This window comes from Cherax quadricarinatus, chromosome 12 (assembly GCF_038502225.1).
Source record: "Cherax quadricarinatus isolate ZL_2023a chromosome 12, ASM3850222v1, whole genome shotgun sequence".
NCBI classification, from domain to species: Eukaryota; Metazoa; Arthropoda; class Malacostraca; order Decapoda; family Parastacidae; genus Cherax; species Cherax quadricarinatus.
In genome coordinates this window covers 44,129,292-44,149,322 of record NC_091303.1, presented here as the reverse complement: position 1 = coordinate 44,149,322, position 20,031 = coordinate 44,129,292, and the positions used below count along the sequence as shown (strand labels likewise).

The window sequence follows — 20,031 nt, the reverse complement described above, 5'->3', positions numbered from 1 at the left end:
TGCAGTATTAGAATGTGGGGCAGAAGTTTGTGGTTATAGGAGGATGGGTGCAGGAGGAAACAGGAGTGATTGGTGGAATGAAGTAAAGGGTGTGATAAAAGAGAAAAAGGTAACTCATGAGAGGTTTTTACAAAGCAGAAGTGTTATAAGAAGAGTAGAGTATATGAAGAGTAAAAGAAAGGTGAAGAGAGTGGTGAGAGTACAAAAGGAGAGCGGATGATAGAGTGGGAGAGGCACTGTCAAGAAATTTTAATGAAAATAAGAAAAAATTTTTGGAGTTAAACAAGTTAAGAAAGCCTAGGGAACGAATGGATTTCTCAGTTAAAAGCAGGGTAGGGGAGTTAGTAGATGGTAGATGGAAGTATTAGGTAGATGGCGAGAATATTTTGAGGAACATTTAAACGTCGACGAAGAAAGGGAGGCGGTAATTTCGAGCACTGGCCAAGGAGGTATACCATCTCATAAGAGTGAAGAAGAGCAGGATGTGAGTGTGAGGGAGGTGCGTGAGGCATGACGTAGAATGAAAGGAGGCAAAGCAGCTGGAACTGACGGGATCATAACAGAAATGTTAAAAGTAGGGGGCGATATAGTGTTGGAGTGGCTGGAATTTTTGTTTAATAAATGTATGAAAGAGGGGAAGGTACCTAGGGATTGGCAGAGAGCATGAATAATCCCTTTATATAAGGGGAAGGGGGACAAAGGAGACTGTAAAAATTATAAAGGAATAAGTTTACTGAGTATACCAGGAAAAGTGTACAATAGGGTTATAATTGAAAGAATTACAGGTAAGATAGAATGTAGAATTGTGGATGAGCAAGGAGGTTTTAGAGTGGGTAGGGGATGTGTAGATCAAATGTTTACAATGAAGCATATATGTGAACAGTATTTAGATAAACGAAGGGAAGTTTTTATTGCATTTATGGATTTAGAAAAGGCATATGACAGAGTGGACAGGGAAGCAATGTGGCAGACGTTGCAAGTACATATATGGAATAGGTGGTAAGTTACTAAATGCTGTAAAGAGTTTTTATGAGGATAGTGAGGCTCAGGTTAGGGTATGTAGAAGAGAGGGAGACTACTTCCCGGTAAAAGTAGGTCTTAGACAGGGATGTGTAATGTCACCATGGTTGTTTAATATATTTATATGGGGTTGTAAAAGAAGTAAATGCTAGGGTGTTCGGGAGAGGGGTGGGATTAAATTATGGGGAATCAAATGCAAAATGGGAAGTGACACAGTTACTTTTTGCTGATGATACTGTGCTTATGGGAGATTCTAAAGAAAAATTGCAAAGGTTAGTGGATGAATTTGGGAGTGTATGTAAAGGTAGAAAGTTGAAAGTGAACATAGAAAAGAGTAAGGTGATGAGAGTATCAAATGATTTAGATAAGGAAAAATTGGATATCAAATTGGGGAGGAGTACGGAAGAAGTGAATGTTTTCAGATATTTGGGAGTTGACGTGTCAGCGGATGGATTTATGAAGGATGAGGTTAATCGTAGAATTGATGAAGGAAAGAAGGTGAGTGGTGCACTGAGGTATATGTGGAGGTAAAAAATGTTATCTATGGAGGCAAAGAAGGGAATGTATGAAAGTATAGTAATACCAACACTCTTATATGTGTGTGAAGCTTGGGTTGTAAATGCTGCAGCGAGGAGGCAGTTGGAGGCAATGGAGATGTCCTGTCTAAGGACATTATATTATGCAGATAATTCGGAGTGTGGAAATTAGGTGTGGAGTTAATAAAAGTACAGGTCTCCCTCAACATTCGCGAGGGTTAGGGGATCAAGAGCCTTGCGAATGTTGAAAAACCGTGAATGTTTGGTGCCCCAATATATTGTAGGGAAATATATTACAATACTGCTTCCTTAACTTGTTGAACCATGAATAATCATAAAGTACATGAAAACGTTGTAAATTGTACTAAATATATACATGTTATGCTTTAATAACGTATGTTATTTAATAAAAAGTATGTTAATAACATGTATGTTATTAAATACCACAGACTCCACCACTGCGAGTCCCTACTACCCTCCCTCCGACCCCCGCAACTGGCAGCCAGCCCTCCCACCACTCAGTGTGGTGAGTGTTTTGTTTGTTCATTATTTGCTATTAAACTACAGTATAAATAATGTAAACCCATTCATGACTGCATATTGGAATGGCTATTAGGAAAGGTATTAGACGGTGACATCATGTGTTTACTCTTGAACACAGCAAAGAATCGAACATTTCTGCTATTGCTAATAATAACAATAGTAATAATTATAATAATAATAATAATAATAATAATAATAAATACGATATAATTGAAGAAGGAAATTGTACAAAAATACGAGGGAGTGGTTGACACATCGTCAGTGTGACTTTGTTTATGCTGCAGTGAACATTAGTCTCCCTGCTCTTCCAAACATTTCACAATAATTCAGCAGTTGAGGCAGTGGTATTTAATAACATATATGTTATAAATAATAATAGTACATGTTATTATTAATAACATGTATTATTATTAACATGTATGTATTTAATAACATTTTTTTTTTTTTTCAACAAGTTGGCCATCTCCCACCGAGGCAGGGTGACCCAAAAAAGAAAGAAAATCCCCAAAAAGAAAATGCTTTCATCATCATTCAACACTTTCACCACACTCACACATAATCACTGTTTTTGCAGAGGTGCTCAGAATACAACAGTTTAGAAGCATATACGTATAAAGATACACAACATATCCCTCCAAACTGCCAATATCCCAAACCCCTCCTTTAAAGTGCAGGCATTGTACTTCCCATTTCCAGGACTCAAGTCCGACTATATGAAAATAACCGGTTTCCCTGAATCCCTTCACTAAATATTACCCTGCTCACACTCCAACAGATCGTCAGGTCCCAAGTACCATTCGTCTCCATTCACTCCTATCTAACACGCTCACGCACGCTTGCTGGAAGTCCAAGCCCCTTGCCCACAAAACCTCCTTTACCCCCTCTCTCCAACCCTTTCGAGGACGACCCCTACCTCGCCTTCCTGTCCAGTAGGTAGTAGGTTGGTAGACAGCAACCATCCAGGGAAGTACTACCGTCCTGCCAAGTGAATGTAAAACAAAATCCTGTAATTGTTTTACATGATGGTAGGATTGCTGGTGTCTTTTGTCTATCTCATAAATATGCAAGATTACAGGTATGTCTGCTACTTCTACTTACACTTAGGTCACACTACACATACATGTACACGTTTATTTATACACACTCATCTGCGTTTTCTTTGATTTTATCTTAATAGTTCTTGGTCTTATTACTTTTCCTTTTATAACCATGGGGAAGTGGAATAAGAATCTTTCCTCCTTTAGCCATGCGTGTTGTAAAAGTCAACTAAAATGCCGGGAACAATGGGCTAGTAACCCCTTTTCCTGTAAAGATTACTAAAAAGAATAAGAAATAGCAGGAATAAAATACAGTGGACCCCCGCATAACGATTACCTCCGAATGCGACCAATTATGTAAGTGTATTTATGTAAGTGCGTTTGTACGTGTATGTTTGGGGGTCTGAAATGGACTAATCTACTTCACAATATTCCTTATGGGAATAAATTCGGTCAGTACTGGCACCTGAACATACTTATGGAGTGAAAAAATATCATTAACCGGGGGTCCACTGTATTAATAACATTTTTTTTTTTTTTTTTTTTCAACAAGTCGGCCGTCTCCCACCGAGGCAGGGTGACCCAAAAAAGAAAGAAAATCCCCAAAAAGAAAATACTTTCATCATCATTCAACACTTTCACCACACTCGCACATTATCACTGTTTTTGCAGAGGTGCTCAGAATACAACAGTCTAGAAGCATAAACATATAAAGATACACAACATATCCCTCCAAACTGCCAATATCCCAAACCCCTCCTTTAAAGTGCAGGCATTGTACTTCCCATTTCCAGGACTCAAGTCCGACTATATGAAAATAACCGGTTTCCCTGAATCCCTTCACTAAATATTACCCTGCTCACACTCCAACAGATCGTCAGGTCCCAAGTACCATTCGTCTCCATTCACTCCTATCTAACACGCTCACGCACGCTTGCTGGAAGTCCAAGCCCCTTACCCACAAAACCTCCTTTACCCCCTCTCTCCAACCCTTTCGAGGACGACCCCTACCCCGCCTTCCTTCCCCTATAGATTTATATGCTTTCCATGTCATTCTACTGTGATCCATTCTCTCTAAATGACCAAACCACCTCAACAACCCCTCTTCTGCCCTCTGACTAATACTTTTATTAACTCCACACCTTCTCCTAATTTCCACACTCCGAATTTTCTGCATAATATTTACACCACACATTGCCCTTAAACAGGACATCTCCGCTGCCTCCAACCGTCTCCTCGCTGCTGCATTTACCACCCAAGCTTCACACCCATATAAGAGTGTTGGTACTACTATACTTTCATACATTCCCTTCTTTGCCTCCATAGATAACGTTTTTTGACTCCACATATACCTCAACGCACCACTCACCTTTTTTCCCTCATCAATTCTATGATTAACCTCATCCTTCATAAATCCATCCGCCGACACGTCAACTCCCAAGTATCTGAAAACATTCACTTCTTCCATACTCCTCCTCCCCAATTTGATATCCAATTTTTCTTTATCTAAATCATTTGACACCCTCATCACCTTACTCTTTTCTATGTTCACTTTCAACTTTCTACCTTTACACACATTCCCAAACTCATCCACTAACCTTTGCAATTTTTCTTTAGAATCTCCCATAAGCACAGTATCATCAGCAAAAAGTAACTGTGTCAATTCCCATTTTGAATTTGATTCCCCATAATTTAATCCCACCCCTCTCCCAAACACCCTAGCATTTACTTCCTTTACAACCCCATCTATAAATATATTAAACAACCATGGTGACATTACACATCCCTGTCTAAGACCTACTTTTACCGGGAAGTAGTCTCCCTCTCTTCTACACACCCTAACCTGAGCCTCACTATCCTCATAAAAACTCTTTACAGCATTTAATAACTTACCACCTATTCCATATACTTGCAACATCTGCCACATTGCTCCTCTATCCACTCTATCATATGCCTTTTCTAAATCCATAAATGCAATAAAAACTTCCCTATCTTTATCTAAATACTGTTCACATATATGCTTCAATGTAAACACCTGATCTACACATCCCCTACCCACTCTAAAACCTCCTTGCTCATCCGCAATCCTACATTCTGTCTTACCTCTAATTCTTTCAATTATAACCCTACCGTACACTTTTCCTGGTATACTCAGTAAGCTTATTCCTCTATAATTTTTACAGTCTCTTTTGTCCCCTTTCCCTTTATATAAAGGGACTATACATGCTCTCTGCCAATCCCTAGGTACCTTCCCCTCTTTCATACATTTATTAAACAAAAGTACCAACCACTCCAACACTATATCCCCCCCTGCTTTTAACATTTCTGTCATGATCCCATCAGTTCCAGCTGCTTTACCCCCTTTCATTTTACGTAATGCCTCACGTACCTCCCCCACACTTACATTCTGCTCTTCTTCACTCCTAAAAGATGGTATACCTCCCTGACCAGTGCATGAAATTACTGCCTCTGTTTCTTCCTTAACATTTAAAAGTTCCTCAAAATATTCTCGCCATCTACCCAATACCTCCATCTCCCCATCTACTAACTCCCCTACTCTGTTTTTAACTGACAAATCCATATTTTCCCTAGGCTTTCTTAACTTGTTTAACTCACTCCAAAATTTTTTCTTATTTTCATTAAAATTTCTTGACAGTGCCTCTCCCACTCTATCATCTGCTCTCCTTTTGCACTCTCTCACCACTCTCTTTACCTTTCTTTTACTCTCCATATACTCTGCTCTTCTTATAACACTTCTGCTTTGTAAAAACCTCTCATAAGCTACCTTTTTCTCTTTTATCACACCCTTTACTTCATCATTCCACCAATCACTCCTCTTTCCTCCTGCCCCCACCCTCCTATAACCACAAACTTCTGCCCCACATTCTAATACTGCATTTTTAAAACTATTCCAACCCTCTTCAACCCCCCCACTACTCATCTTTGCACTAGCCCACCTTTCTGCCAATAGTCGCTTATATCTCACCCGAACTTCCTCCTCCCTTAGTTTATACACTTTCACTTCCCTCTTACTTGTTGTTGCCACCTTCCTCTTTTCCCATCTACCTCTTACTCTAACTGTAGCTACAACTAAATAATGATCCGATATATCAGTTGCCCCTCTATAAACATGTACATCCTGGAGCCTACCCATCAACCTTTTATCCACCAATACATAATCTAATAAACTACTTTCATTACGTGCTACATCATACCTTGTATATTTATTTATCCTCTTTTTCATAAAATATGTATTACTTATTACCAAATTTCTTTCTACACATAGCTCAATTAAAGGCTCCCCATTTACATTTACCCCTGGCACCCCAAATTTACCTACTACTCCCTCCATAACATTTTTACCCACTTTAGCATTAAAATCCCCAACCACCATTACTCTCACACTTGATTCAAAACTCCCCACGCATTCACTCAACATTTCCCAAAATCTCTCTCTCTCCTCTACACTTCTCTCTTCTCCAGGTGCATACACGCTTATTATAACCCACTTTTCACATCCAATCTTTATTTTACTCCACATAATCCTTGAATTAATACATTTATAGTCCCTCTTTTCCTGCCATAGCTTATCCTTCAACATTATTGCTACTCCTTCTTTAGCTCTAACTCTATTTGAAACCCCTGACCTAATCCCATTTATTCCTCTCCACTGAAACTCTCCCACCCCCTTCAGCTTTGTTTCACTTAAAGCCAGGACATCCAGCTTCTTCTCATTCATAACATCCACAATCATCTCTTTCATATCATCTGCACAACATCCACGCACATTCAGACTTCCCACTTTGACAATTTTCTTCTTCTTATTCTTTTTAGTAATCTTTACAGGAAAAGGGGTTACTAGCCCATTGTTCCCGGCATTTTAGTTGACTTTTACAACACGCATGGCTTACGGAGGAAAGATTCTTATTCCACTTCCCCATGGATATAAAAGGAAAATTAATAAGACCAAGAACTATTAAGATAAAATCAAAGAAAACTCAGATGAGTGTGTATAAATAAATGTGTACATGTATGTGTAGTGTGACCTAAGTGTAAGTAGAAGTAACATACATGTTATAAATAATAATAGTACATATTATTAATAACATGTTATTAAATACCATTGCCTCAATCACTGCCTCTACCACTCCAGTCACACTCAATCTACAAGCACCAAACACAATGAATTATTGTAAAATGTTTGGAAGAGCAGGGAGACTAATGTTCACTCCAGCATAAACAAAGTCACACTGACGATGTGTCAACCACTCCCTCATATTTTTGTACAATTTCCTTCTTCAATTATATCGTATTTATTATTATTATTATTATTATTATTATTATTACTATTGTTATTATTAGCTGTAGCAGAAATGTTTAATTCTTTGCAGTGTTCAAGAGTAAACACATGATGTCACCGTCTAATACCTGTCTGAATAGCCATTCCAATATGCAGTCATGAATGGGTTTACATTATTTATACTGTAGTTTAATAGCAAATAATGAACAAACAAAACACTCACCACACTGAGTGGTGGGAGGGCTGGCTGCCAGTTGCGGGGGTCGGAGGGAGGGTAGTAGGGACTCGCAGGTGGCGGGAAACTTAAATATGATTTGGCGGCTGGGAATTTGGTGGCTGGGAATTTGGCGGTTGGGAATTCGCGAATGTGTGAAGCCCGTGAAAGTTGAAAACGTGAATGTTGAGGGAGACCTGTATTAGTCAGAGGGCTGAAGAGGGTTTGTTGATGTGGTTTGGTCATTTAGAGAGAATGGATCAAAGTAGAATGACATGGAGAGCGTATAAATCTGTAGGGGAAGGAAGGCAGGGTAGGGGTCATCCTCGAAAAGGTTGGAGGGAGGGGGTAAAGGAGGTTTTGTGGGCGAGGGGGTTTGGACTTCCAGCAAGCGTGCGTGAGCGTGTTAGATAGGAGTGAATGGAGGCAAATGGTATTTGGGACCTGATGATCTGTTGGAGTGTGAGCAGGGTAATATTTAGTGAAGGGATTCAGGGAAACCGGTTATTTTATATAACCGGACTTGAGTCCTGGAAAAGGGAAGTACAATGCGTGCACTCTAAAGGAGGGGTTTGGGATATTGGCAGTTTGGAGAGATATATGAAAGTGGAGTGTGTGCCTCCAAGCTAGCCAGGTTGTATAACAAACTCCAATTAACCATCGCTACTATCTTGGCCAACAAAAAGTCAATCAAGGAAGCAGCTGTTGCGAAAGGTGCAAGCATGCTTTCAAAACAGAATCGCAAATACTCGAAGACGTGGAGAGAGTGTTGTTTGTATGGATAAACAAAAAACAATTATCAGGAGATAGTGTTTCTCAGTCAATAATATGTGAAAAGGCAAGGAAGTTCCATGACAATTAAATTAAAAAAAAAAAATGCCTGCAACTAGTGGTGATGTTAGTGCATTTAAGGCCAGTAAAGGTTGGTTTGAGAGATATAAGAATCATAGTGGCATACACAGTGTGATAAGGCATGGTGAGGCTGCCAGTTGTGACCAAAAAGCGGCTGAAAATATGTGCAGGAATTCAACGAGTACATAGACACTAACAAATTAAAACCCCAAGAAGTGTTCAATTGTGATGAAACAGGCCTGTTTTGGAAGAAAATGCTAAACAGGGCCTACATTACACAGGAGGAAAAAGCACTGCCAGGACACAAGCCTATGAAAGACAGGTTAACTCTAAAGTTTAGTAGTAATGCTAGTGGGGATTGCAAAGTGAAGCCTCTACTCGTGTATCACTCTGAAAATCCCAGAGTGTTCAAGAAAAACAGTGTCATCAAGGCTAATTTGTGTGTGATGTGGAAGGAAAACAGTAAGGCATGGTTTACTAGGGATATCTTCTATGATTGGTTCTATCATGTGTTTGGCCCCACTGTGAAAAATTACCTCCTGGAAAATAAATTGGACCTCAAGTGCCTCCTGGTATTAGACAATGCTCCTGCTTAACTTTCAGACTTTCCAGAGTGAATTGCGGGGAAGTTGAGCTTCATAAAAGTGAAGTTTTTGCCTCCTAATATCACTCCTCTCCTCCAGCCCATGGACCAGGAGGTAATTTCAAATTTCAAGCATTGTTTTTTGAGGCAGTTTGTGACAGAGCCTACATGGGGAAATAACATGCTTGACTTGGTTCTGGCAAACAAGGAAACCCTTGTTAATAATTTAGAAATTACAGAGGAACTCAGCACAAGCAATCACAAATCAATTACCTTCAGCATTGAATGGAAGTATGACAGTAGGGATAATTCAGTAATGGTCCCAGATTTTTGCTTAGCAGATTACAATGGGCTTAGAGAACACTTATCATCTGTGGACTGGGGTAATGAAGAGAGCTATCAGTATGACAGCTTTCTTAACACAATACATGCTGCCCAAAGGACATTTATCCTATATAAGGAAATTAGATCAAATAGAAATGACCCCAAATAGATGAATAATAGGCTCAAATATCTTTTAGGACAGAAAAAAGGAATTTATAGGCATATCAAAAGAGGTGAGGGTCATCTTATGAATCAGTATACTGACATTAAGAGGGACGTTAAAAAGGAGATAAGAAAAGCTAAACGAGACTATGAAATTTAAGTTGCTAGGGATTCAGAAACTAATCCAAAAAGTTTTTTCCAGGTTTATAGAACAAAAGTCAGAGACAAGATAGGTCCCCTTAAAAATAACTCTGGGCATCTCAACAAGGAGAATGAAATGTGCTCTATTCTTAATAATTATTTTCTCTCGATTTTCACTCATGCAGACACTAACAATATCCCAATAATTAATTTTTATAGTGGACCTGAACATGATAAATTATGCAATATCATAGCCACTAGCATAATGGTTATCAAACAGATAGACCGACTAAAGCAGAATATGTCCCCAGGCCCTGATGAACTTTGGACTTCCAGCAAGCGTGCGTGAGCGTGCTAGATAGGAGTGAATGGAGACAAATGGTATTTGGGACCTGACGAGCTGTTGGAGTGTGAGCAGGGTAATAATTAGTGAAGGGATTCAGGGAAACCGGTTATTTTATATAACCGGACTTGAGTCCTGGAAATGGGAAGTACAATGCCTACACTCTAAAGGAGGGGTTTGGGATATTGGCAGTTTGGAGGGATATATTGTGTATTTTTTATACGTATATACTTCTCAACTGTTGTATTCTGGGCACCTCTGGAAAAACAGTGATTATGTGTGCGTGAGGTGAAAGTGTTGAATGATGATGAAAGTATTTTCTTTTTGGGTCACCCTGCCTCGGTGGGAGATGGCCAACTTGTTGAAAAAAAAAAAAAATACAAGAAGCCATCGCGATAAGCACAGCTTAAATGATGATACTCAGCACGGATTCACGAGGGGCCGTTCCTGCCTAACTAATTTATTAACCTCCTTCAGTAAAGCTTTTGAGGCCGTTGATCATGATAAAGAATTCGATATTGTTTTAGATTTTAGTAAGGCTTTTGATAGAGTACCGCACCAGAGACTGTTAAAGAAAGTGGCATCTCAAGGCATTGGGGAAAAAGTGCTGTCATGGATCGAGTCATGGCTCACTAACAGGAAGCAGAGTGTGCATAAATGGGGTTAAATCTGAGTGGAGATCTGCAACAAGTGGCATTTCACAGTTTTAGGTCCATTGTTGTTTATAATATATATAAATGACCTTGACGAGGGAATTACTAGTGACATAAGCAAATTTGCTCATGACCCGAAGGTAGGTAGGACAATCGATTCAGACGTTGATGTCTCGGAACTTCAGGAGGATTTAGACAAACTCAATTCGTGGTCAGAAAAGTGGCAGATGTAAATGTGGCAATGTAAATAAATGGCTAATGTAATTCCTATTTTCAAAGCAGGGGACAAATTGTTACCATCAAATTACCGCCCAATAAGCCTGACCTCGATTGTGGGCAAGTTACTAGAGTCAATTATAGCTGATAATATAAGAAGCCATCTGGATAAGCACAGCTTGATTAATGATACTCAGCATGGATTCATGAGGGGCCGTTCCTGCCTAACTAATTTATTAACCTTCTTCAGTAAAGCTTTTGAGGCCGTTAATCATGATAAAGAATTCGATATTGTTTATTTAGATTTTAGTAAGGCTTTTGATAGAGTACCACACCAGAGACTGTTAAAAAAATGGCAGCTCATGGCATTGGGGGAAAAGTGCTGTCATGGATTGAGTCATGGCTCACCAATACGAAGCAGAGAGTATGCTTAAATGGGGTTAAATCCGAGTGGGGATCTTAACAAGTGGCATTCCACAGGGATCAGTTGTAGGCCTGTTGTTGTTTATAATATATATCAATGACCTTGATGAGGGAATTACTAGTGATATGAGCAAATTCGCCAATGACACAAAGATAGGTAGGATAATTGATTCAAGCGAAGATGTCAGGGAACTTCAGGAGGATTTAGACAAACTCAATTCCTGGTCAGAAAAGTGGCAGATGCAGTTCAATGTAGATAAATGCAAGGTTCTGAAGCTCGGGAGTGTCCATAACCCTAGTACTTATCAGTTAAACAACATAGAACTTAACCATACAGATTGCGAAAAGGATTTGGGGGTTATGGTAAGCAGCAACCTTAAACGAAAACAGCAGTGCCTAAGCGTATGTAACAAAGCAAACAGATTACTGGGATTTATATCTAGAAGTGTAAGCAACAGAAATCCAGCAGTTATCTTACAGCTTTATACATCATTAGTAAGGCCTCACCAAGATTATGCAGCTCAGTTCTGGTCTCCATATTGCAGAATGGATATAAATTTCCTAGAAAACATCCAGCGTAGAATGACCAAATTAATACATAGCATTAGAAATCTTCCGTACAAAGAACGATGAAAGACTCTTAAACAACCTTCACTCGTAAGACGAAGAATGAGGGGAGACACAATCGAAGTGTATAAGTGGAAGATGGGTATTAACAAAGGGGATATAAATAAGGTTTTGAGGATATCTCTTCAACAAAGAACCCACAATAACGGATTCAAATTAGATAAGTTTAGATTTCGAAAGGATATAGGGTAGTGGATGAGTGGAACAGTCTGCCTAGTAGGGTTATTGAAGCTAAAACGTTGGGTAGTTTCAAATTTTGGTTAGATAAATGCATGAGTGAGAGGGGTTGGATTTGAGTGAAACTTGTGGAATGAGTAAATAGAATCATCAAAACTTATTTCTTGGGTAGCATTGAAAATTGGGTTGGGCAAATATTTTGCTAGTGGGAAGGATTGTAAAGGACCTGCCTAGTATGGGCCAACAGGCCTGCTGCAGTGTTCCTCCTTTCTGATGTTCTTATGTTCTCACATGCAAGTCCCACTCAAATCCAACCTCTCTCACTCATGTATTTCCACAATCATCTCTTTCTTATCATTCGCACAACATCCACGCACATTCAGACTTCCCACTTTGACAATTTTCTTCTTCTTATTCTTTTTAGTAATTTTTACAGGAAAAGGGGTTACTAGCCCATTGTTCCCGGCATTTTAGTTGACTTTTACAACACGCATGGCTTACGTAGGAAAGATTCTTATTCCACTTCCCCATGGATATAAAAGGAAAAGTACTAAGAACAAGAACTAAGATAAAATCAAAGAAAACTCAGATGAGTGAGTATAAATAAATATGTACACGTATGTTTAGTGTGACCTAAGTGTAAGTAGAAGTAGCAAGACGTACCTGTCACCTTGCATATTTATGAGACAGACAAAAGACACCAGCAATCCTACCATCATGTAAAACAATTACAGGCTTTCGTTTTACACTCACTTGGCAGGACGGTAGTACCTCCCTCATGTATTTATACAACCCAAATTTTAAACTACCCAAGGGTTTAGCATAGATAGGACCTTGGGTAAAGGGATGGGGACTGTAGTGGCAGGCTTCCTTGTGAAGAGTATTGTGATGGGGAACTGAGACCGTTTCTTCATATTTACAGAGTTTTGTAGGGAATTATGCCTCTATCAATATCGTTCATCAACTTCCAAGTCCTCAACGTAAATATGATTTGGCGATTGGGAATTAGCAAATGTGTGAAGCCCGCGAAAACTGAAAACACAAATGTTGAGGGAGACCTTTATATTGCACCTAACTTTGGTCTCACAGGCCACGTAAGTTATGTGAAAAAATAAAATAGTGAAAAAAAAACAAAAACAAGAAACCTTCCAATGCAAGTAAACCAAAGTTTACAGGGCGAGCGGCATTCGCTGCTGTTGCCATATGTGGCTCATTTTCTGCCACCTTTACTCCTCTATATCTCGGCAAGTACTGATCGCAAAAATTTTTGGGGGGCTTAAAACAATCAGAAAATTAATCTTAACATTTTCATAAGAATTTTTTTTTTTTTTTTGAATATTCTTCTATACCAGGAGACACTTCAGGATTTGGGGTTGCGACAGTCAAAGGGTTAAAAATTGCTTTGTAAAATATGATTAAGACCTTGTTTCTTATATTTTAAAATAACAAGTAATGATTATAATTTAACATTCATAAAATATAATTTAAAAAATTTAATCCATACACAAGTCAGTTAGATGCTGAGGTGCTCACCTGCACTGATCATCCAGCACACACAGCAGGCCAGCTGGTTTGCCTTCAATCAATGCTAAACAATCAACATTATCTTGAAACTCTATATTGGTCCAGGTAATTCCTTCACGCTGGTATTCTTCTTGTTCATACTCAAAAACATGTTGGTTAAAGTAGTGCTGCAAGTGCTCATTGGCATAATTAATACAGAACTGTTCAAATCTGATAAAAAATGGAGAAGTGAAAATCAACTTAATAGCATGAAACCTTTTTCCCTAAACTGACATGTAATTAGACAACTGCTTCAGTGAGCCTATCACACACACAATGTACTTTTCTTTTTTTTATCCTTCTTTGATTTGTCCAGTCCACATCATCCAAATATATATATTTTTTCCTTAGACTTTACTTTTCATTTAGTTTCGCTTACTTTTGTTATGCCTAATATCTTCTATCTCAACACATTCAAAAATTTTTCCTCATTACATGATCATACTGATGTCTTTAGAACTCTAAATAAATTTATATTGCATTATAATCTTTTAATTCTTAAAACTAATTTTGGTTGCAAACTAAACAAGCCTCAAAGGCCTTTAGGCTGAGGTAATTGGAAACGACTCTAAGTCATTATGGAGAGGTTATGATGCAAATGAGATATTTTTGTCCTAATTCTGATTCACTGCTCAATAATTACTTGTCAAATACACCCTGTATACCTTCTTTTCACCATACATCCCACAGGCTAATGCAGTGCCTACTCAATTAAATGAGTAATATTTTTTTTAAATAAAATTGGCCATTCCCCACCAAAGATGGGCACCTCAAAATGTGAAAACACAATCATGTCTTTCAAAAAGTAAATCAGGCATTACAATTTAAATGATTCCTAAAGCAGCATCCTCGCCCATGATATTTATGTAATAAATTCTCAAACTAACCTGTTGCTGTGACCAAAATCTTCAAAGCCAAAGATATCAAGCACACCAATTGAGTTACCACCCATATCACTGGATGATTCTTTTAGGGTGATCAGAGAGTAGTTTACCTGCAGGACAATCCAGTCAAACAATGCCCCGTACAAGCACTTAGCCAGAGCATCACGGGCTGCAACAGCCTGAGAAAAAAAATTATTTATTAAAAAATTCCAAACATATTACACCATATTGTAACAGTAATAATGCAATAATGTAGAGTAAAATGGTATTCATTTTGACCAACAGTTATTGACAAAGAGAGCAACATAAATCTTTAATTACAGCTGTTACTAATAGATGAATATTATATTTCCACAGTGTGTTTCTCACTGAGTTATACCTCAGGCAAGCGATAGTGCATGACTAGAATCTCTCCCTGAACACGAGCCTTCTTGGACGTAAGTGCATTCGTGAGCGTGTCCTCAGATACTCCAAGCAATGTAGATATAACACTAACTTGCTCAGGGTTTCGTACCAGCACTGATTCATCGTGATGGTAGGTGGACTTCTTGGGCTGGAATTCTATGTTTCCTGTTTAGCAATTAAAGAGAACAAGATAAGCGTTCAATATTGTCAATGAGATAAGAAAAGTTAGATCAAATTTATTCTACAATCTACTACAAGACAAGCCAGACAAACTATATTGCTGTAACATTCTATGCAACATGTACTATAATCTGAGAACAGAAACATCAAATGACAAATCTAGGCCAAAGTAAACCAATTCTTCCAATGAGAGATTTCAACTCTACTACAGAAAAAAAATAAAATTGACAAAAAAAAAAAAAAATACAATATTACCAAAATTCAAACCATGTCAAGGAGCTAAATAGAAAATAAAAACTAAGAGTAATTATATTGGATTTTTTTAAGTAACTAGCAAAACTGCAATTTTAGAGGTCAATTCAGTGATGATTATTTCTAAGATAATTCTCTGAAAAGTTTAATTAAACTACTTTACCAAAATTTTAGATTCAAATTTAGCTTGTTTTCCTTAGTTTTCTTTTATGTCAACAATTTCTCTAAGAGAGTTCTGGATTACATATGTTACAAGGGCCAAGTCAGTTATGTATATGTACTGCCATACTTAACTTTGTACATCTTTGGAATTGATGTAATGGCATTATATTACATTTATAAATGTCTCCCTGGACCTGCTCTAACACATACATGTTCTTAATCACTGGTATGAGTTTTGTATCTTAGCACTGGCAATCCACTCTCTAGATTGCCTGCTCATTTGGCATTTGCTCCCTTACTTTCTATTTTATCAAGTATGGAGACAACTGTGTCCTCACCACCATCTTTCCTTCAATTATCATCTACACTGGTTAAGAGACTTCTATGAATATGACCTATTGTTAGTGGAGGCAAGATAAAATGTGATAAGTCAAAACATTTCCTGGAGGACAAGGCCTGGCATGCATGTGCTAGTGAAACATGCAGGTGCTTCTTGTTGACTTGTGTACAACAAGAAGAACCTGCATGTTTCACTAGCACATGCATGCTAGGCCTTGTCCTCCAGGAAATGTTTTGACTTATTCTAGTTTTCTATTCTAGTTTTCCTGGTCTCATTTTATAGAATGGAAGACATATTACAGAACTTGAGATGATTTTGATTGATTTCACAATGAAAAGTACCTTGAAATTGAGCTCAAAGTAGCAGAAATGTTCGATTTTTACCAAAGTTCAAAAGTAAACAAATCATGCCAAGCGTCCAATACACGTCAACTGGTGAGTCTAATATTCCTTCACAAGTGTGCTGATATTATTTATACCATTTCTACACTAATGCAGTAGTCTGCATAACAGTAAATCTTCTATTTTTTGTGAGAATAAAAATTCAAAGTGGAAAGCAAAAGAAATGTAAGAGGGGCCTGGGGACATGACTAACGAACAAAGAACTTGTTCTTTTAATGCCAGGAATGTCTGTCTTGTTTATTCTGGGCCCTATTTGGAAATTGTCATCTTCTGAAATTTGTGTGAAATTGGCAAAATTGCCAATTTCTAACCACTTTACTGGATAGTTGAAATTAGTGAATGGGCGGTTTCTTGTACTCATTCGATAGAAAAAAATGAAGTTTTAGTGAAATAAATATGATTTTTGTCAACTAGTACACAGGATTTGGCCGAAAATAGGGCTCAAACTGGGCAAAATCGCCAATGCATACACATCGTCGAGACCGCCAACTTCGCGAGAGCATAATTCCGTAAGTTTTCCATCAAATTTCATACCTTTGGTGTCATTATGATCGAGAAAAGATTCTCTATCATTTCATAAGAAAAATAATATTTTTTTTTTTTCCAAAAAATTTTCGACCCTGAGAACGAGTTTAGGAGAGGGCCTCTCGACCCTGAAAGGGTTAAAACAATCAGAAAAATAGTCTTAAGATTTTGGTAAGAAATAATAATTTTTTTTTTTTTTTAAATATTTTTCGACAATGAGAGTGAGTTTGGGATCAGAGGTCTTGACATTGAAAGGGTTAATAACACACAGTATTTCATTATTCTTGAGATAATCATATGGGACACTATTTAACAAGCCTTAAACAGTGACTACCTGCTTTAGATGCTTTTAGTGCACTTAGTGGATACCCATTTTCTGTTCACATATCAGAGCATTTAATCACACTTTTCTTTTTTTAATCCACTGGCCATGTCCCACCAAGCTAGAGTGACCCAAAGAAGAAACACTTTCACCATTGTTCACTCCATCACCCCTCTAAACCGCAAATATTCTCACTCTTGTTCAGAGTGGAGGCACTGTACTTTTCACCTACAGGACTGAAGTCTAGCTAACTAGTTTCATTTGAATCCATTCACAAATGTTATCTTGCTCACATTCAACAGCTCATCAATTCCCAAAAACCATTCACCTCCACTCACTCCAATCTAAAACACTCACACATGCCTAACTAAACCTAACCTAAATAACATAGATTAAGAAATATGCTGTAAATTGTTTGTAAGAAAGCCAAACAGAATTTGCAAGAGATTTGTCAATAATACACATGCAAAACATATTTTGTTGCTTCTGTATCAAGAAACAATAAGGCTTACCCAAGAGAAGAACAGCAGAGAGTATAGCAAAGAGTCGATGTTGTTTATCAGCTGTGAACCCCACCATCTCCATGGACTGCTTCAGTCTTACAAATTCAAACTGCTCATCACAACCTTCAATGGTATAGCATTTGCTCTGAAAAAAAAGACCATGAACTGCAGCTCACAAGGCAACTTGCTTGCTTGAAGAAATAAAATAGAGTTTACAGAGCATATGAAACAAGTCAACAATAGTCCAACAAGTGTTCACTCAGAAAATGAGGGTTTGTTCTATCTGACCAGCATAAAAGAAAGTGATATTTGTGATTATTCACATCTTTATACAGTACTGCATCATTAAATTATTTATTTATTTATTTACAATTTGAGCACACATACAGAGGTACAAAAAAATACAGATAAGAGCAGCATGCCAAAGCCACTTATACTATGCATAGCATTACGGGCTGGCTTAAAATTAACTTAAGATTAACTAAGCAATGATGAAATCAGTGATAAAACATTAATGTAAACAGATAACTATAAAGCACAAGTGAGTATTACAAAGACAGGTCATATGGTTGCATGCATTGTTGTACGTTCAGTCGTATGGAGTATTCTGTTAGGTAGTGTATTTAAAAAATAATAAAGTTAGATTGGGTTTTAGGTTTAACATTTATGTGATATAATTGTGAGAAACATTTAAGATATACAATTTATAAGGTTCAGTTATTCAGTATTTATTTGGTTTTGGGTGAGTAAGTGATCTTTGAGAAGAGACTTGAATTTATAAACAGGTAGTGTTTTTTTATATTTACAGGTAATGAATTCCAGATTTTAGGGCCTTTTATGTGCATTGAGTTTTTGCATAGTGTGAGATGGACACGAGGAACATCAACGAGTGATCTGTGCCTTGTGTTATGGTCATGTGTTCTGTTGAGGTTGGCAAGGAGATGTTTGAGGGAAGGGTTAACATCAGAGTTAAGTGTTCTATGTATGTAATAGGTGCAGTAATAAGTATGGATGTTTTGTATGGTGAGTAGGTTTAGTGTATTGAATATTGGTGGAGTGTGCTGCCTGTAGTGAGAATTTGTTATCATTCTAACTGCAGCCTTTTGTTGGGTAATTAGTGGTCTGAGATGGTTAATTGTTGTTGAGCCCCATGCACAAATTCCATAGGTGAGATAGGGGTAAATAAGAGAGTGATATAGGGCCAGGAGGGCTGACTGTGGAGCATAGTACCGTATCTTCGATAGTATGCCTACAGTCTTGGAAATTTTCTTAGAAATTTGTTGTATATGTGTATGAAATTTGAGTCTATTATCAAGGTGGATTCCTAAGAATTTTCCCTCTGTTAGCTTCGTGATAGGTGATCCGTTTATCATTATGTTAAGAGGGACATCTGTAGCTCTGTTACCAAACTGAATGAAGTAGGTTTTGTCAATGTTTAGTGTAAGTTTGTTAGTCCTCATCCAGGTAGATATTTTCTGTAATTCGGTATTTACAGTATTGGCTAGCGTGACTGGGCTCGGGTGGGAGAAGACGTATGTAGTGTCATCTGCAAATAGTGTGGGTTTGAGTAATTGCGAAGCATTTGGTAGGTCGTTTATGTATAGGAGAAAGAGAAGAGGGCCAAGGACACTTCCCTGTGGGACACCAACTGTAATTGGTTGTGCAGAAGAGTTTGCCCCATTTGCGTACACATATTGGCTTCTGTTGCTGAGGTATGACTTGAGGTAGTTGAGGGAGTGCCCTCTTATACCATAGTGTGACAATTTTACGTGGAGCAAGTCATGGTCAACTGTATCAAAAGCTTTACGTAAGTCAATGAAGATCCCCAGTGGGACTTCTTTTTTCTCTATTGCAGTGTATATATGTTCTAGCATGTGTATAATAGCATCATTAGTATTTTTATTAGGCCTGAATCCAAATTGGCAGGGGTTGAGTATGTTTTGGGAAATAAGGTAGGAGTAGATTCGTTTATGAATTAATTTTTCGAAGATTTTTGAGAGAGGGTGTAAGTTGGATATTGGCCTATAGTTATTCAACTCTGTTTGGTCTCCTCCTTTGTGGATCGGGGTGACCCTTGCTATTTTGAGAACTGTAGGGAAGGTGGAGGATTCAATGGATTTGTTAAAGAGTGTTGCAATGATTGGTGATAGCACTTGTGACACTTTTTTGTATATAAAGGATGGTAAGGTATTTAAATCTCCTGCCTTGTTTTTTAGTGCGTTGATAATAAGGGAAACTTCGTATGGGTTAGTCGGAGCTAGGAACAGTGTGTTCGGGTAGTTGCCGGTGAGGTAGTCATTTGGTGGGGTATCTGAGCTTGGGATTTTATTGGCAAGGTTTTGT

General features: G+C 38.0%; 1 protein-coding gene across 4 annotated transcripts in view; it reads right to left on the bottom strand.

The window, feature by feature from the left end:
• Positions 1–20,031, bottom strand: part of LOC128686671 (unconventional myosin-IXb) — an 857,686-nt gene that overhangs the window by 650,215 nt on the left and 187,440 nt on the right. For all 4 annotated transcript variants that reach the window (XR_011391908.1, XM_070084324.1, XM_070084325.1 and 1 more), the window contains exons 6-9: positions 17,698–17,833; positions 14,978–15,168; positions 14,602–14,777; positions 13,685–13,885 (exon numbers count right to left, since the gene is read on the bottom strand). Coding sequence is in view for 3 of the 4 variants with exons in the window: in XM_070084324.1 (XP_069940425.1) it covers positions 13,685–13,885; positions 14,602–14,777; positions 14,978–15,168; positions 17,698–17,833 (704 nt within the window). In the remaining variant the exon portion in view is untranslated. The remainder of the gene's footprint in view (positions 1–13,684; positions 13,886–14,601; positions 14,778–14,977; positions 15,169–17,697; positions 17,834–20,031) is intronic.